The 20,000-nt window shown below is 41.0% G+C and overlaps 2 protein-coding genes across 5 annotated transcripts in view; both read right to left on the bottom strand.

Moving 5' to 3' along the window:
* The window catches only part of zbtb7b (zinc finger and BTB domain containing 7B), a 21,210-nt gene extending 10,577 nt beyond the window's left edge, over positions 1-10,633 (bottom strand). Inside the window, exons 1-2 of one of the 4 annotated variants that reach the window (XM_026227954.1) lie at positions 10,129-10,633; positions 7,498-7,536 (exon numbers count right to left, since the gene is read on the bottom strand). The gene's annotated coding sequence lies outside the window, so the exon portion shown is untranslated. Of the gene's footprint in view, positions 1-7,470; positions 7,537-9,821; positions 10,105-10,128 lie in introns of those variants that run through there. The other 3 variants (XM_026227951.1, XM_026227955.1, XM_026227953.1) reach the window with 3 other exon arrangements.
* Positions 10,634-15,629: 4,996 nt separating this feature from the next.
* Positions 15,630-20,000, bottom strand: part of LOC113059433 (potassium/sodium hyperpolarization-activated cyclic nucleotide-gated channel 3) — an 11,596-nt gene continuing 7,225 nt past the window's right edge. Inside the window, exons 8-9 of the mRNA XM_026227930.1 lie at positions 19,779-19,943; positions 15,630-19,510 (exon numbers count right to left, since the gene is read on the bottom strand). Of these exons, the coding sequence (XP_026083715.1) occupies positions 17,346-19,510; positions 19,779-19,943 (2,330 nt within the window). The 3' untranslated portion in view covers positions 15,630-17,345. The remainder of the gene's footprint in view (positions 19,511-19,778; positions 19,944-20,000) is intronic.

Here is a 20,000-nt window from a genome sequence, read left to right as displayed (position 1 = left end):
CCATTTATTACTCATTTGATCTGATTTGATTTCCTTTATTGTCACTGCATGATACAAAAAATGAAATTCAGATGCACTGCCTGAAACGGTGCTCGAAATATACTGAACAAATTAAAAACACACACCTAACACACACACACACACACACACACACAGCACAACTGTGAACGTGAAATAACTTGTCGCTTGTATTGCTCAGTTGCTCAAATGATGAACAGAAAATATATTGCTGCACTTTTTTCTGTGTAATGCAAATTCATATAAAAAAATATTAATATATTAATAAATAAATATATATAATATTAGATTTTCAATAATATTTTTTTGTATCTTAATTTAATTTAAATGGGTTAAATTGTTACAATGTTATTATATATTTACATTCAAATTTAGTCATTTAGCAGATGCTAGGATTTTAAATTAATTAATAAATAAAAAGAAAACAGCTAGAAAAAGAATAGAGCAAGCAAGTGTTCGAGGTCTTTTTATGCTTTTGTTAATATGTAGAATAAATAGAAAACAAATAGAATACAAAAATATTAGAGAAGTTTTTTTTTTTTAAATGAACAGAGTGCAAATCTAAAACTGGCAAGGTTTTTTAAATAATAGAATTAGAATAGAGATGGGTAGAGTTAGAGGGTGAAATAAAGATTCTTGAGGATGACTGAGGACTCTGGGACTGAGGAACAGTTTCTGTAGAAGTCTGTGAAAGTGAATCTTTGAATGAACAATCAAGAAGACGAGCGTCTAGAGGCACACAGTCTGAAGTGATTCAGGTAAAGGTGCAGAGCCAGGGGAACATCAGTGCCTCCAGTTTAATACCAGCAGAAACTTGCATTATTATTGACTCATTAAAAATGAATCTTGACTGTAGTAGATCTGTCGAGAGAGCACTGCAACAGTCCAGTCTGGACAAAAAATTAAAGTCAGATTTGTAGGATATAAAGAGAAGATAAAATACTTTTCTTATCACTTTCACTCTAAAAACAAGCTTTCATAGTATGTTGTTTATTCTAAAATATTTAATGTATTTATAAAAAAAAAGAAAAAAAGGTAACACTTTAGATTAGGTTACACTTGTTAATTATTAACTGCAACATTTTTCTCAATAAATTCTTATTTTGCTGCTTAGTAATAGTTAGTAATGTAGTTGTTAGGTTTAGGTGAGATTAGAGATGAAGAATAAGGCATGATCTAAATTAGCACTGATACATGGCTAATGATATGCATGCTAATAAGTGTTAGCTATTCTAAAGTGCTTTTTTCATCATCATCAAAGCCATAAAAGACAGCTTCACAAAGATATATTCATACTGTACACTCTAATGCATTATATCTTTAATTAAAATGTGTGAAGATTTAATACATTACACAGTTAAATATTATTATTTGTTATAACTCATTATATAGTGCATTATAAGGTGAATTGAAGCACTTTTATAATGCATTATATATAAAGGCTTTAATAACAATTTCAGGGGGAAAAAGACACTGGGACAGTACCTTTTCACCTTATTTTGTACCAGATTTATCCCAAACGAGTGCATTGAGTATATTTTGAAAGGGTATTGCCCCAGAGACAGCTTTTGTACTTTCTTCTGAGCGTGAACTTTGTTGATGTGCACAAAATTAAAGATTTAAAAAGGTCAGAAAGATCAAGCTGTTCTCAGCAGCAGAACACGAGACGAGGAGCTCAGAGGAACCAATCTGGGGTCTGAGATTTGAGGAAAAAGCCCACAGTCTAAAAAAAGAAAACCAAGCGCTTTGCTCTGTCTAAATAAAGACGTGTTCTTCGAAAACACACAAGAAACGCTGTGTGTGTGTGTGTATGTGTGTGTGGAGATCCAGGGGCAGATTGAAGGAGCGCGACAGAGGGGGAAACGACAGGAAACTCACAGCAGAAAAACCAAAGAAAAGCATGAAATCAGGGTTGTGGATTGAGTGAGGAGGGGGAGAGATGTGTCATAGAGAGCAGAGCTGAGGACGAGACGCAGAACGAAAGAAGAGAAGAGGAAGAGGAGGAGGCTGGGGTAAACAGAAGCAGAAATGGGGTGAGAGTGGGAGAAAGATAAAGACACAGGAAGCTGTGTTTGCAGTGAGGGTGCACACGTGTGTGTGTGTGTGTGTGTGTGTGGTCTTGTTGTCTATTCAGCAGAAAATGAGTTTAAAATGCAGACGGGTTTCATCATCTCCTGCTCTACAGTGTTCACTATAAACTCCTCAACATCTCCGTATTTTAAATCATTGCACATCTGATTCTAGCATGATTTATCCTCTCGCTTCAGATCCGTCCGAGGCCGTGCTGAACACATGCTCCGAGCAAACGCTGAGGATCTGAGCTCAAACCACGTCAATCACCAAACTAATGCAACCCAGCGATACTGACAACAGAACAAGAACATTCACAATCCTTCACTTTATATAGCATGCACCTTATAATACATTAAAATACTTATCTACTCATCATCACACTTTTAGAAAGTAGAACACATTAAACACACATCAAACACACTTTCAAATATATATATGCATTTCAACAGTTATTTATGATAATATAGATATTATGCATTACAGTGTACATTATTAAACTATTCATAAAGGCTTTAAGTGTTAAATGACTATATATGTTCTATAATTCACATTATAACACATTATAAGCGTATTCTTAAGGCATTACAAAAACTAATATATATAAAAATAATCATAACAACATTTGTAACAGGCTACATTAAAAAATGTACTTATTTAATTTAATTAATTCATTAATCTATGCATTTAGCAGAGTATATTTTATGAGTGTGATTATTAATAAACACTGTGTTTATTATTTAAAATGGATTATAAGTCTCATTATTTAGTATCTACTGATATTACAATAAAGTTCAAATCAAATGTGCCATATTCACATCAGATATCAGATCATACAGCTGTTTAAGAAAAACTATATATTTATTATTATTATTATTATTATTATTATTTATAAGTGGTCTTTGTCTGCTTTAATTAAAGTAACAAGCTAACTGATTTATAATCCATTATATCTTTGTGTTCATTTATAAATCATCATTCTCTTAAAACCTATATCCACAAATTAGTAAATACTAAAATGCATTAAATAAAGCATAACTGTTGTTATGATAACATTATTTTTATGTATATATATATAATACATGATGCATTCATCTGAGAATCTGATTTATTATAAACACGGGCTTCTTAGAAAGTGAATGTTTTAATCATCCAGTGTTTTCTTGAACGTTAAGGGAACATTCCATCTGAACTTCTACGCAAACATTACGGGAATGTTACTTTCCAATGTTTTCTGAAACAAGTAGCTTTTAAAAAAACTCAAATGTTTCAGAAGAACGTTCCAAGAATGATGTTTTGGTGGCGGTACTGGAAAACACTGGTTTGTGCTTAACTTTCAGAGAACGTCAGAGGAGCCACAACAAGTGAGGTTTAGATTGATGCGTGAGCCGACGCTTCTCTCCAGAGCAGAGACGAGTTATTCATTCCCATATTCTCATTAGAGCTGGTCTCCTGCAGATTCATTCCTGACATCTAATGTGAGGAAACACGTGCAGATCTAGAAATCTGGAAAGAAAAGCAGTTTGCAGCGTTGGAATGAACCCACAGAGGGCGTCTGACGCTCACAGCACTCTTGATGAGAAAACACAGCTCTGTTCCTGTGCAACACTGAAGAGAAGAAGTTACGTTCCTGATGGAAGACTGCAGAAGACACTGAGTATTTCTTCTTCAGATCTCATTTATTTCTACAGCAGTCGAGAACGATTCAATGCGGCTTGACAGAAACAAACAGGAAAATAAATGATGGAAACTTCATCAAATATGAAACCAATTCAAACGCAGCTGACAGGGAACGATTCTTACATAAATGTTATCACCAAATATTCAATTTATCAAATCATAACGCTGAGAGAAAATGTTCTTAAAATCGTAAATATTACATTTTATTTTGGGGGAAGAAAGTAGAAGAAACATCATGAGAAACGTTTTAAAATAATGTTCTAATCACGAGAAGAAAACTGGACTTTTTTTTTTTTTTTTTTTGAAACAATGTTGCAACAGTGTTTTAAAACTCTGATTGTTCCCCGGGAAGCAGCTCTACGCAGACAATAGAGCGATTATTCAGCTTCAGCATCAGATATGAAAGTTATTTGAGCTAAACTGCACACGCTCGAGCCGACGCTGTTCACTGTACTCTCACAGGCCTCGAGTGAAACTCAGTCGGCACTTTGATAAACGCTTCGAAAGCATCCTACAAACTCTAAATGTCAAAAGGTCAACACTTTAACCATTTCTAAATCAGTCACATTTCAAACAGAGAGAAACAGCAAATAGTTGATGAGTCACTCAGAATGAGAATCTCCCTCCAAAAACACCTGCGGAACCAATCTAATGCTTTCACAAACAAGATGCATTATTGGACAAACTGTGATCAGAAATCATCTGACACAAAACAGACGGACGGGATGATCATTCTTTAGGAACACTCTCTAACTCTTCATCTGTGACGTGTCTGAGGATTATTTAAACACACAGTTCATCCAGAAACCATCATCATTCTGTCATTATTAACTCTCTCAGCTCCTTCTAACCTGTACGACTGATTTTCTTCTGCTAAACAACACAGTTTGAAAACACTAGAGCCACTGACTTAAGGACAAATACACACACACACACACACACACATATATAAATAATCAAAATATCTTATTTCATGTTCAACAGAACAAAGTCAACATGAGGGGAATAAATAATGACAAAATAATATTTCTTGATTTAATGGATAGATGCTTTGAATATAAAAATCACACCAAAATACAGCATAGAGCAGAACTTATTTTCTTGATAAAAACAGCAGAAAATGTATTTGTAGCCGGAGTTCATTAGTCTTTTTTAATAAAAAACAAAAACAAAAAAACACTATAGAGTTTATAAAAAAATCTTTGATTGATCTTAAACACTTTTAAGAGCATGCACATTATAATAATATAATAATTAGTTTGATAACTTAAAGGAGCTTGTGATATTTAACTGTGATGTTTGCCTGAATTCTGACGAGAAATATTTATACAGTAAAAAATTAATAATAATGATGTTTAAATGTGTGTGTGTGTGTGTGTGTCTTTATACACAGGTGCTGGTCATATAATTAGAATATCATCAAAAAGTTTATTTCACTAATTCCATTCAAAAAGGGAAACTTGTATATTATATTCATTCATTACACACAGACTGATATATTTCAAATGATACAGGTTTTGATTATTGTATCTGAAACTAGGAAAATCCCAAATTCAGTATCTCAGACTATTAGAATATTTCTTAAGACCAATACAAAGAAAGGATTTATTTTAAATCTTGGCCATCTGAAATGAAATCTGCATCTCCATAAAGTTGTTCAGCAGCAGGAAGCATGAAGTGCTCTAAAACATCCTGGTATACTGGCCTCTCTATTAATGTTCTTGGACACAGAGCTCTGTGAACAGCAGCCTCTTTTACAATGACCTTTTGTGTCTTGCCCTCCTTGTGCAAGGTGACAATGGTCTTTTGGACAACTGTCGGGTCAGCAGTCTTCCCCATGATTGTGTAGCCTACAGAACTAGACTGAGAGACCATTTAAAGGCTTTGCAGGTGTTTTGAGTTAATTATCTGATTAGAGTTTGGCACCAGGTGTCTTTAATATTGAACCTTTTCACAATATTCTAATTTTCTGAGATAATGAATTTGGGATTTTCCTTAGGTGTCAGTTATAAACATTACAATTAAAAGAAATAAGCATTTGAAATATATCAGTCTGTGTGTAATGAATGAATATAATATACAAGTTTCACTTTTTGAATAGAATTAGTGAAATAAATCAACTTTTTGACGATATTCTAATCATATAACCAGCACCTGTATATGATTCTGTGAGTGTGTGTGTGTGTGTGTGTGTGTGAGAGAGAGAGAGAGAGTGTGTGTGTTTGTGAGTGTGTGTGTGCATCTGTGACTGTGTGTGTGTGTCTGTGTAAGTGTATGTGTGTGAGTGTTTGTGTGAGAGAGTGTGTGTGTGTGAGAGAGAGAGAGTGAGTGTGTGTGTTTGTGAGTGTGTGTGTGCATCTGTGACTGTGTGTGTGTGTGTGTGTGTCTGTGTAAGTGTATGTGTGTGAGAGTGTTTGTGTGAGAGAGTGTGTGTGTGTGAGAGAGAGAGAAAGAGAGAGAGAGTGTGTGTGTGAATCTGACTGTGTGCGTGTGTGTTTGTTTGAGAGTGTATGTGTGTGTGTGTCTGTGTAAGTGTCTGTGTGTGTGTGTGTGTGTGCGTGTGTTAGTGTGAGAGAGTGTGTGTGTGTGTGTGTGAGAGTGTGTGTGTCAGGTGTCATCAGCAGCATCTCTGTCTGGTCAGCAGTTTCACGTCGACCATCAAGTTTCAGTGTGGGAATGTGAGGTGGTGTTTGTATGTGTGTGTGATGCTGGATGCTGTGGGTGTGTGTCGTAAACTCATCAGTCAAGTGTTTATGGGAGGATTTCACTGCTTCATGTGTGTGAAGTGTAATGGGTGCAGTGTGTGTGTGTGTGTGTGTGTGTGAAGATGATGTTGCAAAACCAACTGATCCTCATCTATTTCCTGTTTCTCCTCTGAAGCTCAACAGCAGAACAAACTTGAGTCTGACAGGAGCCGAGGGTCAGCGTCACATCAGTGTTTCACACCAAACACTCCACATTCATCAGCATCAAAGCCCCCCACACCACACACACACACACATTAATAACATACTTATATGTGAAGTAAAAGAGCCTCCAGCACAGAATATCTGATCAAAGACAGACGTATGATTCATGAGTCAAATAAAATGAAATGCATCCTGACTGTTCTGGTTAAGGATGTGTGTTAGTCTTTGTAATTACAGCAGCAGAAGTAAACACGTGAATGTGTGTGTGTGTGTGTGTGTGTGTGTGGTGGTCAAGCAAAGTTGTCGACGGGAGTGAAACTTTGCATCAGAAAAAGGAAATGCTAATGATTCCACTTCCTAAAAGACAGACAGAGCAAACGCTCAGTGTATGACAGACGGGCGATCGAGCACATGACCCTACACCCATCTGTCTCTCTCTCTCTTTTATCGGTCTCCCCCTCCCCATCTCTCTCTCTCTCTCTCTCTCTCTCTCTCTCTCTCCTGTGACTGCATGAAAGCGAAAACCGTAAGTGAGATATGGGGAAATTTTTACATGGCTCCACATGCCCTGAATACAGCATTTACAGGAACAGTGTGTGTGTATGTGTGTGTGGGTGCGTGTGTGTGGGTGTGTGTTTCATCTGAGGGTCTTTTTAGAGGAAGAGGGAAATCCATGAACGACGGTCACAGTTCTGTCAGCATCAGTCATATGACCACTGCAGAAATGCCGAACCGCTCTCACACCCGCGCACGCGCACACACACAAACACACACACACACACACTGCTCTTACCTCCAGTCCATAAACTCTCAGACGCACCTCTGTCTGTCCGTCTCTCTCGCTCGCTCTGGGTCAATCCTGATGAACAGACAAACAGACAGTGTTGAGTGTATGATAGTAATGAAATATAATATGAAACACACAGAAACACTGCAATGCTTGGATCACGCCGTCCAGCGAGAATCACTCATGCTCTCATGCGTCTGAACGTCTCACACGTGTATCACACGATTCCAGAAACATACAGCCGCATCATTTACTCTGAATGGTTGAAGATTTCATTCGCTCGTCTGTGATGTCTTCAGATCACTCGTACACACACTGAAACCTCACACAACTAGAGCTAACTCACCATGATCGTAACATCTTATTTAGTTAAATTGCACACGAATATGAATCCTAAAAATACAACAATTCACTATAATCTCAAGATCATAATTGTGCATTATGCAATTCATATAGAAGTGTTTTAACACTTTAAAGTCTAAAGCATCATAACCTATATGATTCATGAATATAAACCTGTCACACTCGATCTCCTCGTGTCTTCTGTCTCTGATTGAGAGTTCAGCGTGTTTTATCGAGTCGAAGCTCTTTTAGTGTAATTCTGGAGCTCCTCGTGTCAGATCTCTCCTGATTCTGATCAAGTAAAGGTCAGTAATATCTCCAGATGAACTCTTCCTGGACTGAAGCAGCTCAGCTTTACTGGATTCTCCATCAATCATGTTTTAGAGTCTCAAATCTGATCCTCAGGATCTTTTGAGGAGCGTTTGTTTCCAGAAGCTTTACTTTCACTGTTCCTCAGCGGAGGAATGATCTTCACAAGCCTCCAGAACATCTCACATCTTCTGAGGAGCCTTGATTTCTTCAGCTCTCAGTCACTGTGTTATATGTGCGGATCATTTACATCTCAACACATTACTGGAGATACAGACTCATATTCAGATCAGTTTATATCAGTATCTGCTCTACTGTTAGAAAGATCTCACTGATTTACAGCACGAGCAGCAGAATCTCATCATAACCTCATGAGAAGAAGAAAAAACTGCTTTGTGAATTTAGTATTTGTGTGTGTGTCATTACATTGTTTAGAGTAACTGAAATTGAAAAGTAACATTTTTTAAACATGTTATTTTATTCGTATGTTATGTTTTGTTCTCTCTAGAGGACACCAGGACTCAAAAAAAGACATAAGGCAAAAACAATGGGATTAAAAAAAAATAAAAAATACATTTCTAGGTTTCAGAATTGTTTTTATATCAACCTTTGTATAAGGATGATTCTCAACTCTGTTAATAAAGACATAACAAAATTATTTGACATACCATTTTACTTAATGCAATATGTGTGTAATATTTCCATGAACTCCTCTTTCCCATTAAACACAGTGTTATCTTTACACCGTACCTAATTTGGATATTAAAGTGCTGCTGGGACAGCATGTCGAAAAAAGAAGTGTAATAATGGGAGCAATAATTGGCCAGATTTTCATAATAATATCTTATATTTCTTAAGAATATTGATATATAATTATTTTCCTATTAATTTGCTGTGCCTCCAAAAAAGCGTAATAAACTCACTTTTAGCTGTCCTCTACAGTGGACATGTATGAAAATAATATCCTTTTCATAAAAGCAAGTCAGATTTTGTCAGATTTACATGATAATTACAAAATATGATCACAAGGATGACCTTGTTATCACTGAATGTGCTCCAGACCAATGTGAGGGCGAAAATATGATGTCCTCCAAATATCAGCTTCTGCAGCAGATTCATATTTTACTCCGTTTGAGTCTCTGAATAACATCGAGCTGTTTCTGTTTATAAAAGCCTGATAGATCAAATATGATATTCAAACAAAACACATGCGAACTTTTATATTATACATGTATAGAGAGAGAGAGAGAGAGAGAGAGAGAGAGAGAGAGAGAGAGATGTCAGGGGGTTCACGCGCGCGGTGGGTTGAACCGCGTCATCACCGACCGACCGAATTACCTGAGTAATTAAGTTACTATGACAACGGCCTTGAGGGTGGGGGGGGGGGGGGGGGGGGCAGCAGGTGAGAGCCTAATTGAACTGCAGGACTAATTAAAAGAAAAAAGCACAGCAGCTGCTGCGGACTGTCAAACACACAAACAGCAGCAGCTTCGGGTGTTTTACAGTTAAACCCGATTATAGATCACCAGCGGATCCGGTTCAGCCGGTTCGTCCGCGCGTGCACGGGCGAGTCTCCGCGAGGACAAGTTCAATTCTCACACCCCACACACAAGGCCGTCTAAAAGTGCCTCTCAACGCGCGTTTCTCCACTAAAACCAAGTATTACCCAAAGGCCACTCGGGTTATTATCCCGCGCGCGGACTCACCTGTCAGGTAAAAGCCGCTCGTCAAACACCGAATGAATGAATGAAAGAAAGAAAATGACAGCGAAGCGTCTCTAATGACAGCACGGAGGTCGTCTGACAGAAACGGGAGCAGAATATGTCCGACACGTCACACGGGAGTTACCGAGCAGCCGTGACGTGGGCGTCCTCTCGTGACCCCGGCGATAAGAATCCGTGAAATAAAACCAATGAGCGCAGGCAGAGCGAAAGCCGGTGAAATGAAAGAAAACGCCGCTGAAATCGCGTGTGAAGTAGCTGTTCCGCGCTGTACGGAAGAGAAGCGCTTTACCTGAGCCGGTGTCACCTGAGTTTCCCCCGCCGTGTCCCACCTGACCGCGCGCTCGCGCACTTCCTCAATGTGACGCGTCCGCGCGCACGGATCCGGTCTCCGGTAGCGGCTGGTCTCTCTATCCGGTGTCTTTCCGCCGGTTCTGACCCGCTCCTGACGGACTCCGGCGACTCCTCCTTAAACCTGCAACCAGGAAGCGGCTTGTCCTACTTCCAGCGGCCGCGGGTGATTGGCTCTGCGGGCGGCGGAGGGCCGCTGGGGGGGGTCGGACTCTGCGCGCGCGCGCCCGTGCGCTGATGAGGGTGGGCATGAGTGGACCGACCGCGGCCGCTGATCACATTTAACGCGCTTCTTCCGTTTTCATGTTGAACGCGCATTTCCACTTCTGCTTCTGAAAATGAGTCAAGTGACAAACTCTGAATTTGCATGTCAAATATAGCGAGAACACACACGGATGTCAGTGATCGAGCTCTGTATTCACACTAAACTCAGGAGACACTCTGACGTGCAATATCACGCACACTGTTAATACTGAAAGTGCTGCTGTGTGTGTGTGTGTGTGTGTGTGCTATCATTAATGATCTGTCATTTAATACAAGTTTGGCTCGTGCACGAGCAGGAGGAGCGCCTGATGATGATGATACAAACACAGGCTGAAGAAGTGTTTCTGAGAGGAGAGCAGATGCATGAGAAATGAAGGAGTGTGTCAGGATGAGGTTAGGGTTTAACAGCTCACTCACACACTCATATTCACTGACTTCCGCTTTGATGTGGTTCAGTGTGTGTGTGTGAGTGAAGCAATGAAAGGATTACAGCGGCAACATCCACATCAGCCAGAATTGAGACATGTGTGGTCACACACCTTCACATCTCCACACAGGTGTGGCAGAGGCTCTCTCCTTTACCCTTCGTCCATATAAATTCAGCATCTGCAGTAAATTCATATCTGTGCTCAGTTGTTCCTCCATGTTGTCACCTGATGCAGGTGTGTTCGAGTGTCTCCGAGCTGGTCCTGGATCAGCACATCCTCCGTGTCTCTCCATCAGGTGTGTTCAGCTGGGGTCTGATCTGAAGATCTCAGCTCTAGATCATCTCTGAAGCTCTACTGTTCATGTGTTGCTGATGACGCTGATCTATCACTCAAGCTGTCAGTAAATGAGCTGGGAGCGCCATCTACTGGATATTATCGGACACAGACGTCCACAAACTCTTTTCACCTGACCTCATTTGAGCTGAACTATAGACTTAGAGCAGATTTTAATATTTCAGTAATTTATCAACACATTCGCATGTTCACGGTTAATCTTCCCACGATGCACAGTACAGCAAACACTTTTTGTTTTGACAATCTTAAATCATACATTTTTATAATTTATGTAAAGCCATTTTGATTCAGCAACTTAGGAAGCCCACTTTGGGAAACCCTGGACTGATTGTAATATTTAAATTCGAACATTTATCCGAAGTGACTTTCGGTGCATTCAAGGAGTAAAGTTGACGATCAATCCCGTGATTCAACAGCAGGTCAGTTACAGAAGAATATGAACTGTTTAGTCATGTTGTCCAAACCTAGCATCAAATCCTGAGACGACATCTATGGATCCATCTCAAACCCTTTCTGTCGTTTGGTTAGAAAGATCCAGAAACTGGACAAAGGCCTTCACTAGCAGCACAAAGAGAAAACCGGTGGGAATTATCTAAGTACATTTAGTTATACAATAAATAATGCACATAAACCTTCTGTTCTAGATGTATACCACATTATTATTACTATTTAAATGTTCTTTCTGTTGTATATGTATGCATGTTTAAAACACAACACATTCCTTGTGTTTGCACACACTTAGTGAATAAAGCGCATTCTGATGCTGAAATTCGTGCATACAGTTTTTAGCTGAAGCTATTTTCCCCAAACATATTTGGAACCTGCAATCTAAAAACAACATGAACACTATACGAAATCCCACAATGCAAAGCGTGTGATCTTCAGTTTCCTGTGTGAAGAGAGAAATATAAATCTAGTTTTTTTTTAACATGACGTTCATTCAAATATAATCATTCTGTGCTCATTTACTCTCCCTCGTGTGACTCCAAACCTCCATGACCTTCTTTCTTCTGTGGAACACATGCTTCAGTGTAAACGTACCATTAATAGCTGAAGGCAGGGGTGGTTCTAGGGTGAGGGGAGATCCGGGGCTTAACCCAGAAAAATCCATGTATATGTGACTTTTTATTTTAATAAATCAGAAAGATTTACCTTGTGTAAAATATACAAAAACAAATTTAAAACATTTTATTTAAAGTATTGAGGAAAATACATTTGCTTTTTGCAAACAAAAATTGCGAAACAAATGAAACAGCGCGAAAGCAATGATTTTGCAATAAATATTTTCCATGGTCATATTTATTAATTTATTTGCAATGCTGCTTTTATTTTGTGTGTCAGTCTAGTTTGAGCTTGCGATACCATTTTCCCTTTGCGCTTTACTTTTCTGCACGTCACTCTTTGTGACACTGTTTTGACGTGGGGGTGGAGTCAAGGGACGGGGGCGTGTACAACATGACTCCCTGGAAGTGACGTCATCGGCCCGAGACGCAGCTCACTGATCTAGGTCCTGTCATGATGAGCAGAGACTTTCGAGTGGATCGTTTATTTTTATTCAGTAGCATGTTTTCGTTTTATTTACTTTATTAACAAATGTATGTGTATTAGCAGCGTTTGCTCAAGTTAAAGAAGTTGTTAACATGAACATCTGCTGTTTATTTCTCTCTATGTGCACACTTTTATAGCATTATGTGTATTGGGATCGCGAATCATTTGAGTCAGTTCGGGAGCTCGGAGCGGGTTCGCGAATCATTTGAGTCAGTTCGGCAGTTCGTAGCGGGTTCGCGAATCATTTGAGTCAGTTCAGCAGTTCGTAGCGGGTTCGCGAATCATTTGAGTCAGTTCAGCAGTTCGGAGCGGGATCGCGAATCATTTGAGTCATCTGACTCCAGTTTGGGAGTTGGAGCGGGATCGCGAATCATTTGAGTCATCTGACTCCAGTTTGGGAGTTGGAGCGGGATCGCGAATCATTTGAGTCAGTTTGGGGATCGCGAATCATAGCTGTATATGGATAGGCATTTTTAACTAATTTATTAGCTAGTTCTAATTACGTTTTCCACGCTTGTTTAGGTGTGAAATGTGAACTCGTATTTTTTGTTTTAGTGATGTGCCTTTTAACAGTATCAAGTATATTAAAAAACGAAACAAATCGTGCCTAAAAAGTGCATGCATCTAGACTAATGTAAAGTTACATGATGAAGTTGTACTAGTGCGCGTGTGCATTTTGAGTGCGTTCTTTCACTGCATTATTCGGTGTATTCAAATGCATTTATAAATGCATGTGAATGATCACAAAATTCAAGATATGAACCCTTTGTGCCTTCTATATAAAACCCCAATGATCCCTTTCTTCTAAGAGTTTGTTGTCATGAAGGCAAAGAGCTACAACAGTAAGCTGCTCTGCTAGAGATACAACCTTTACTGTCCTCGGATTCTCTCACGAACTATAAATGCTCTGCTTCGTAGAGATAAACAGGGCTGCTGCGGTCCTCACTGATCATCAACACTGTTAGGAGAGAACAGAGCTTCATTACACTGTCAGGAGCAAACCAGCCACCAGCCCTGATGAGATGCAGCTGTGCACCACACACACACACACACACACACACACACACACACACTCACACATGTTTGTTTTTGTGTAAAGTGTGTTCATCCCATAGGTGTAATGGTTTTTATTCTGTACAAACTGTATATTCTATCTCCCTTCACCAACCCTACACCTAACCCTAACCCTCACAGGAAACTTTGTGCATTTTTACTTTCTCAAAAAAAAAACTCATTCTGTATGATTTATAAGTGTTTTGAAAAATGGTGACATGGGTTATGTGCTCATAAGTCACCCTCTCCTTGTAATACCTGTGTCATACCCATGTCATTATACAGAGTTGTGTCCTGATATGATACACACACACACACACACACACACACAAGACACACACACACACAGACAGACCAGCAACTGAACCTGTATGTTACAAATGGTACATTCAGAACAATGTTTCATTAGTGTGTGTGTGTGTGTGTGTGCCTGCGTGGTTGTGTGTGTGTGTGTGTGTGTGTTAACAAACAGATCCAGAAAACTGATTCTAAATTCACTTTATTCTGATTTGGCACAAATCATTTTTTACATGTTCATCATTATTTCTCTAAAGGCCAGTTCACACTGCAGTGACAGACTCAGAACTGTACAGTACGTCTCTTCTCAGACAGTCTAAGACCCAACAGATGTGTTTCCACATGTTCAAGCAGTTAAACCAGCGCTGACCACTGACGGGAAACACACTGATCCCGCCAGACCTGACTAAAGTGTGTGTTGTGTTTCATCAGTGTGTGTCAGTGCAGTGTGACGTGGCCTTCAGATGTGACCCTGGACCACACACCCAGTCTTAAGAGTCTCTTTTAATTTATTTATGTATGGTTCATTTGAAAATCTGGAATCTGAGGGTGCAAAAAATCTAAATATTGAGAAAATCGCTTTTAAAGTTGTCCAAATGAAGTTCTTAGCAATTAATATTACTAATAATACATTTTTAATATATTTTTATATAGGAAATGTACAAAATACGTTGATCTTTACATGATCTTTACTTAATATCCTAATGATTTCAGGCATAAAAGTAAAATCCAGATAATTTTGACCCACACAATGAATTGTTGTCTATTGCTACAAATATACCCCAGCGACTTAAGACTGCTTCTGTGCTCCAGGGACACACGTGTCATTGTATTTATCATTATAGACTATTATTTCCTTTTTCTCAAAAGCTAAAGCTGTGAAAACAAATAAAAATAAACATTTGGTCCTTAAATGTGCAATCTAGGCATCATGGTATTAAATTAGACATAATCTCACTATCATCACAAAACACCAAGTAACAGCACTGGGCACGACATGACAGATTCATACTGAGGTGTGTGTGTGTGTGTGTGTGTGTGTGTGTGTGTGTGTGTGTGTGTGTGTGTGTGTGTGTGTGTGTGTCACTGAAGGGAAGCGGCTACAGTACGAGAGCAAGAGAAAGATGAAAGCAGATCTGGTCCAGCGTCGGATGTGTGTGGTGACACTAACGGACAGAGAGAAGCAGACACGCTCACGGAGGAACTAAAGCACTGCTGTGCGCTCGCTGTTTAGTGCAACACACACTCAAAACAAAACACTAGTTCAGCTACAGCAGAGTGAGAGTATGAACGTTTAAGTCATTGTCCAAAACTAACATCAAACATCTGAGACGACAAACTACTAATGGATTGCTTCTATTTTTTTTTAATCAAAATAATTATATATATATATATATATATATATATATATATATATATATATATATATATATATATATATATATATTCTTTACAGTTATCACATCTCTGATGCTAATTATTAGTTATATAATGGGCAAATGTTACACTTTGGTGATTTAAAAAGAGACGAGAGAGCAGAAGCTGGAAATCAAGTTTGATATTTTCAGATATTTAACGTCTAAATCAGTTTATGCAGACTCAGGTCGTGAGGTTTCTGAGCATGCTGACACTGGCCATCAGTAAAATAACAAACCTGATTCAAACTGGAATGGTTTAACCAAAAGCCTCACACATAAGGTCAACGCAAACATTTCGTGAGAGAATCCAAAAGCATTGAAATGTAATCTCATTTTGTTCCATCACTGTGTGCCTTTAGGGAATCCGCTTATATATTCTTGCATCAGTGGAAGCACCAAATGGAAACTCGCTATAGCAACAAAAGTTCTCCTTTCCTATGAGAATATAAAGCCAAATTCAATTCATACAAGAAATCCTGCTGCATGGTTTCATGGTTTGATTCCCTAAACACGTCCTTTGGTAATTTTTCACTCACATCTCAAGGCGGTGCGATTTAAAATGTTTAATTTGAATGATTTTGGTTTGCATACTGATCAGGTATTCACTGGCTAACGGTCTGACAGAGAGAACAACAAAACACAAGTACACGAAACTGGTAAGAAGGATACAATTGTAGATTCTTTTTTTTCAGGTAGAAATTAATGTTCTGCTTCACACACTATGTACAATGCACCATTTATAGTTTACAGGCAGTGTACACTAAATTAACACAGATTCGCTGTGTCGAAACGTCTTTCCGAACTCAAAATGTATTATTCCTGTATGGTGCCCAAGCGATTCCTGGACACTTTATATTAGACTCGTGAACTAAAGTGCCAAATGAGTTGTGATAGTTCTAGTCCTGTCGCAAAAGTTCAGTCACTAATATTCAATGACAGAAGGTGTGATGGTAATTTCTAGCTGCTGCTTCGCATACAGAAGTCATTTGAAACTCAGGTTATGCTTTTATCGTCTCCAGATTGAGGGTGATCCGATCGGAAAATGCTGCTTGTGTTCTGGAGGGGATGTTAAATGATTTTATAAAACATTTTCTGATGTTCTGATGTTTTTTTATCTTTACAAGGCTGTGCAAATGCATCTTAAGGTGGTGGCAGTTTTGCAGTAACATTCCCTTTAAGACATTTTTGGCATCTATTCTGTGAAAGATAACTCATCAGATCTCTGTCGAAAGATCATGCTCGTTCACTAGCACAGTGGTTCTTAACTCTGTTCCTGGATGCACATCTCTGTTTGGTCTGATACACCCTTTTCTGGTCTTGGGGTTCTACTAAAGAGCTGATGACTGACTGATGAATCAGGTGTGAAAGATGCAGAATGTGCAGTGTTGGAGGCTCCACGAACACGGTTGGGATCCATGTTTTGTTGGGGATCAATATAAATGCGCTGTTTCACCAGTCAGCCCATTGCAATTCAAGATGGTCTTTTCAGAAGGACTACAAAAATATTCTACCTGACATTTCTAGATGACCTGGACAACACAGACACTACAGTTCTACTTTGGAGCGAAATATGTTCTGCTCTTTTGTTTTTACCTTGATTAGTTGATTAGTCAGAGATGTTAAACCTTCCCGTGGTCAAGACTACAGACCAACACCGGGAGGCTCGAACGCAGACAGCATGCTCATGGAACCTGCAGAGCCTGAACTGATACAGCTGACTCATCACATCTCATCTCCTGAACTCACCTCGGACAAAACAAGAGCCTCTGTCCAGCGCCCACCTCCCTCCTCACATGCTAGCAGGATTTTTTTTGTCTCTTTGTCTCTGAATCTATCTGCATCTGAGGCAAGTCCTGCATTTTCTTTGCCTCTTTTGTTGAAGTGGAGGTGGTGGAGTTGGACTGGAGGACTGTAGATGAGGAGGCAGTGGAAGCAGGAATGAGAGATGGACTTAAGGGAGTGGACAGAACGTTTAAGGTCTGAGTCTGGCTAGCAGCTGGCTTCTGTGGCTGTGAAGCAGTGGAGGATGGAGGTGATGAAGGAGAAGGTGATGATGCAGCAACAGCAGGGGCTTTAGCAGGTGTGGCTTGTGTTTGGGATTGGGTCAGAACAGGGGTTGACGGTTCACTTTGGGCTGGGGTATTGATGGGAGATCCTGGGATCCAGGAAGAGCTCTGAGTCTGTATGGCATTTGAGGTTTGGGTTTGACTGGAGACTGCAGAACAAGTCGAAGGAGAACCAAGAACCTGGGCAGTAGCTGGCATCTGGTCAGCAGCATCTGAATGGCTCTGACCCATCATAGGTTTACTTGGAGTCTGGACGGAAGGCGGACTCTGAACGGAGGTTGAGGTCAGAGTTTGTGCAGCTGCTGGGATCTGGACGGGAGTTGGACACCATCCTTGGGATTGGGCTTGGAATGCCGCTGGTGTTCTAGATTGGGTGGGGGTCTGAATAGGAGTTTGAACAGGGGTCGGGGTTCGAGTTGGGGTGGGGGTTTGAGATGGAGTAATGGTGGGTGTTGAGTTGGTGGTGCAGGACAATGGCGATGGGGAAGGAGGTGTCTGAGAGGGTTTGGACCAGAAATTCTGAGCCAAAGAGGTGCCGGGAGATGAAGTTGGAGAGGTGGAGGTGGACTGAGAAGAAGGAGGGCGTAGGTAAGGAGGAGGAGAGGTTGAAGAAGGAGTAGGTATAGCAGTGCCTGGTTTGGGTCGCTGGGTTTGAGGAGCCACTAGACCAGAAGATGTGGCCACGAGGGATAAAGGAGGGTTGGTGGAACAAAGAGGGGTTTGTTTCGGGGAGGACAAAAAGGGGGCAAGGGGTGACGGGGCTGATCCCGGAGTTGACATGAGTGGAGGTGTGTGTGCCAGCTGAGAGGGCAACAGCAGGGGTGTGTTTGTTAGTCCCTGTGTGGCACCAGGCTGTGGCGAATTTGAGCTCAAAACACCTGCACTTCCTCCTCTAGCAAGTCCTGATGATGAAAGGAAGGGTGCTGGAAGCAGGTTTCCTCCGGATGCTTTACGATGGAGAGGTGGGTGAGGCTGCACACTTGCCCAGCTGCGGTGGGGCAGAGTCGGCTGGGAGGCGGAGAGCAGTCTGGCCTCCTGGGTAAGCCGACCAATCATGGGGAGGCCCTGGGTGCTGCCTCCTCCAACATGACGCAGCAAAGCCTCTTTGGCCCCCTGTGGAGCGGAGCCAACACTGCGCCCTTCGACGGACAGTGGGGCAACTGCTGAGGAGGGAGGCAGGACTTTATGGACAGGTGATGCTGTGGGCTCCGTGTGGAGGCGGAGACTGTGATGAAGCGCTCTTCCAGGCTGCAGGGGGGCGGGCACTGACGACGCAGGCGTAGGAGGAGTTTTTGCAACTCCACCCGCTGAAGGAGCCACGGCCACAGTTGTCGGTCCCATAGTGGAGGGAGAGGGTGTAGGTGTTACAGAGGATGGGACTCCTCGGGGGGGCATCCCCCCCATTATGTTTATGAGGGAGCTGAGTGACTGCCGAGGGGGTAGTGTGGGTGGTCGGGGAGGAGAAAGCGGGCAGAATGAAGGTGATGGGGAGATGGACATAGCGGAGGGAAGGAAGATGGCAGCTCCAAGGGCATGTTGTTGTTGCTGCTGCTGCTGCAACTGTTGCTGCTGCTGCTGCTGCTGCATCAAAGCAATGGCCACACTGGTGGTAGCAGCGGCCGTCTGCAGGGGAGCGTGGACCAGCGGTGCCCAGATCACCGGATGAGGTCGGGGGGAGACAGTGCCTCCTGTGGAGCCTCGGGTCCCAGCTGCGATGTCCTGCATGGTCGGCATGCTATCGTGCTTCACGATCTGCTGGACCAGAACACTGTCACAAGAACCCAGACCGGCACCTCCTGCTCCTCCTCCACGGCTCCCTCCACCCCGTCCCAAACTGCTGCCTGCTACAGAGCCTCCCTGTGAGGTCTTACGCAACAAAATCGAGTTCTTCTTACCTGTGAGAAAACAAATTCAGAATAGGTTTAGGACAGTTAGGAAATAACTGAACATGGTTATTAATGTGGTCATCAAATTAACACAGACACAAAATTAAAGGAATATTTCAAGTCTCAATTATTTGCTCACGTCTCATAATTTTTGTCAGTTCCCATTCACTTTCTGTGTACCATAAAGATTTTGGATATGGATTTGGAATGACATGAAGGTGAGTAAATCCATCTCTCTTGAACTACAAAAGTCGTAAAAGGAGCAGGAAGGTTTTACCGATGCGATCAAGTCTGTCCACCGCCACCGTCTCGAAGGCCCGTCTCATCATGGGATGCTCTTCCAGAACCTCATTGAAACTGTCCACACTGAGGGAGTAAAGTCGACAGTATGTATCTGCTCGGACACTTGCTGTCCTCCTGCCACGAGTCAACAGACAGATCTCTGAGGGAAGGAGAAAGACCACAAGGAGGTTAGAAAGGAATCTATAGGACAATACAC

The sequence above is a fragment of the Carassius auratus genome, chromosome 41 (assembly GCF_003368295.1).
Source record: "Carassius auratus strain Wakin chromosome 41, ASM336829v1, whole genome shotgun sequence".
Classification (NCBI taxonomy): Eukaryota; Metazoa; Chordata; class Actinopteri; order Cypriniformes; family Cyprinidae; genus Carassius; species Carassius auratus.
The sequence above is the reverse complement of the archived record's forward strand: the minus strand, read 5'-3'. Positions and strand labels throughout refer to the sequence as shown.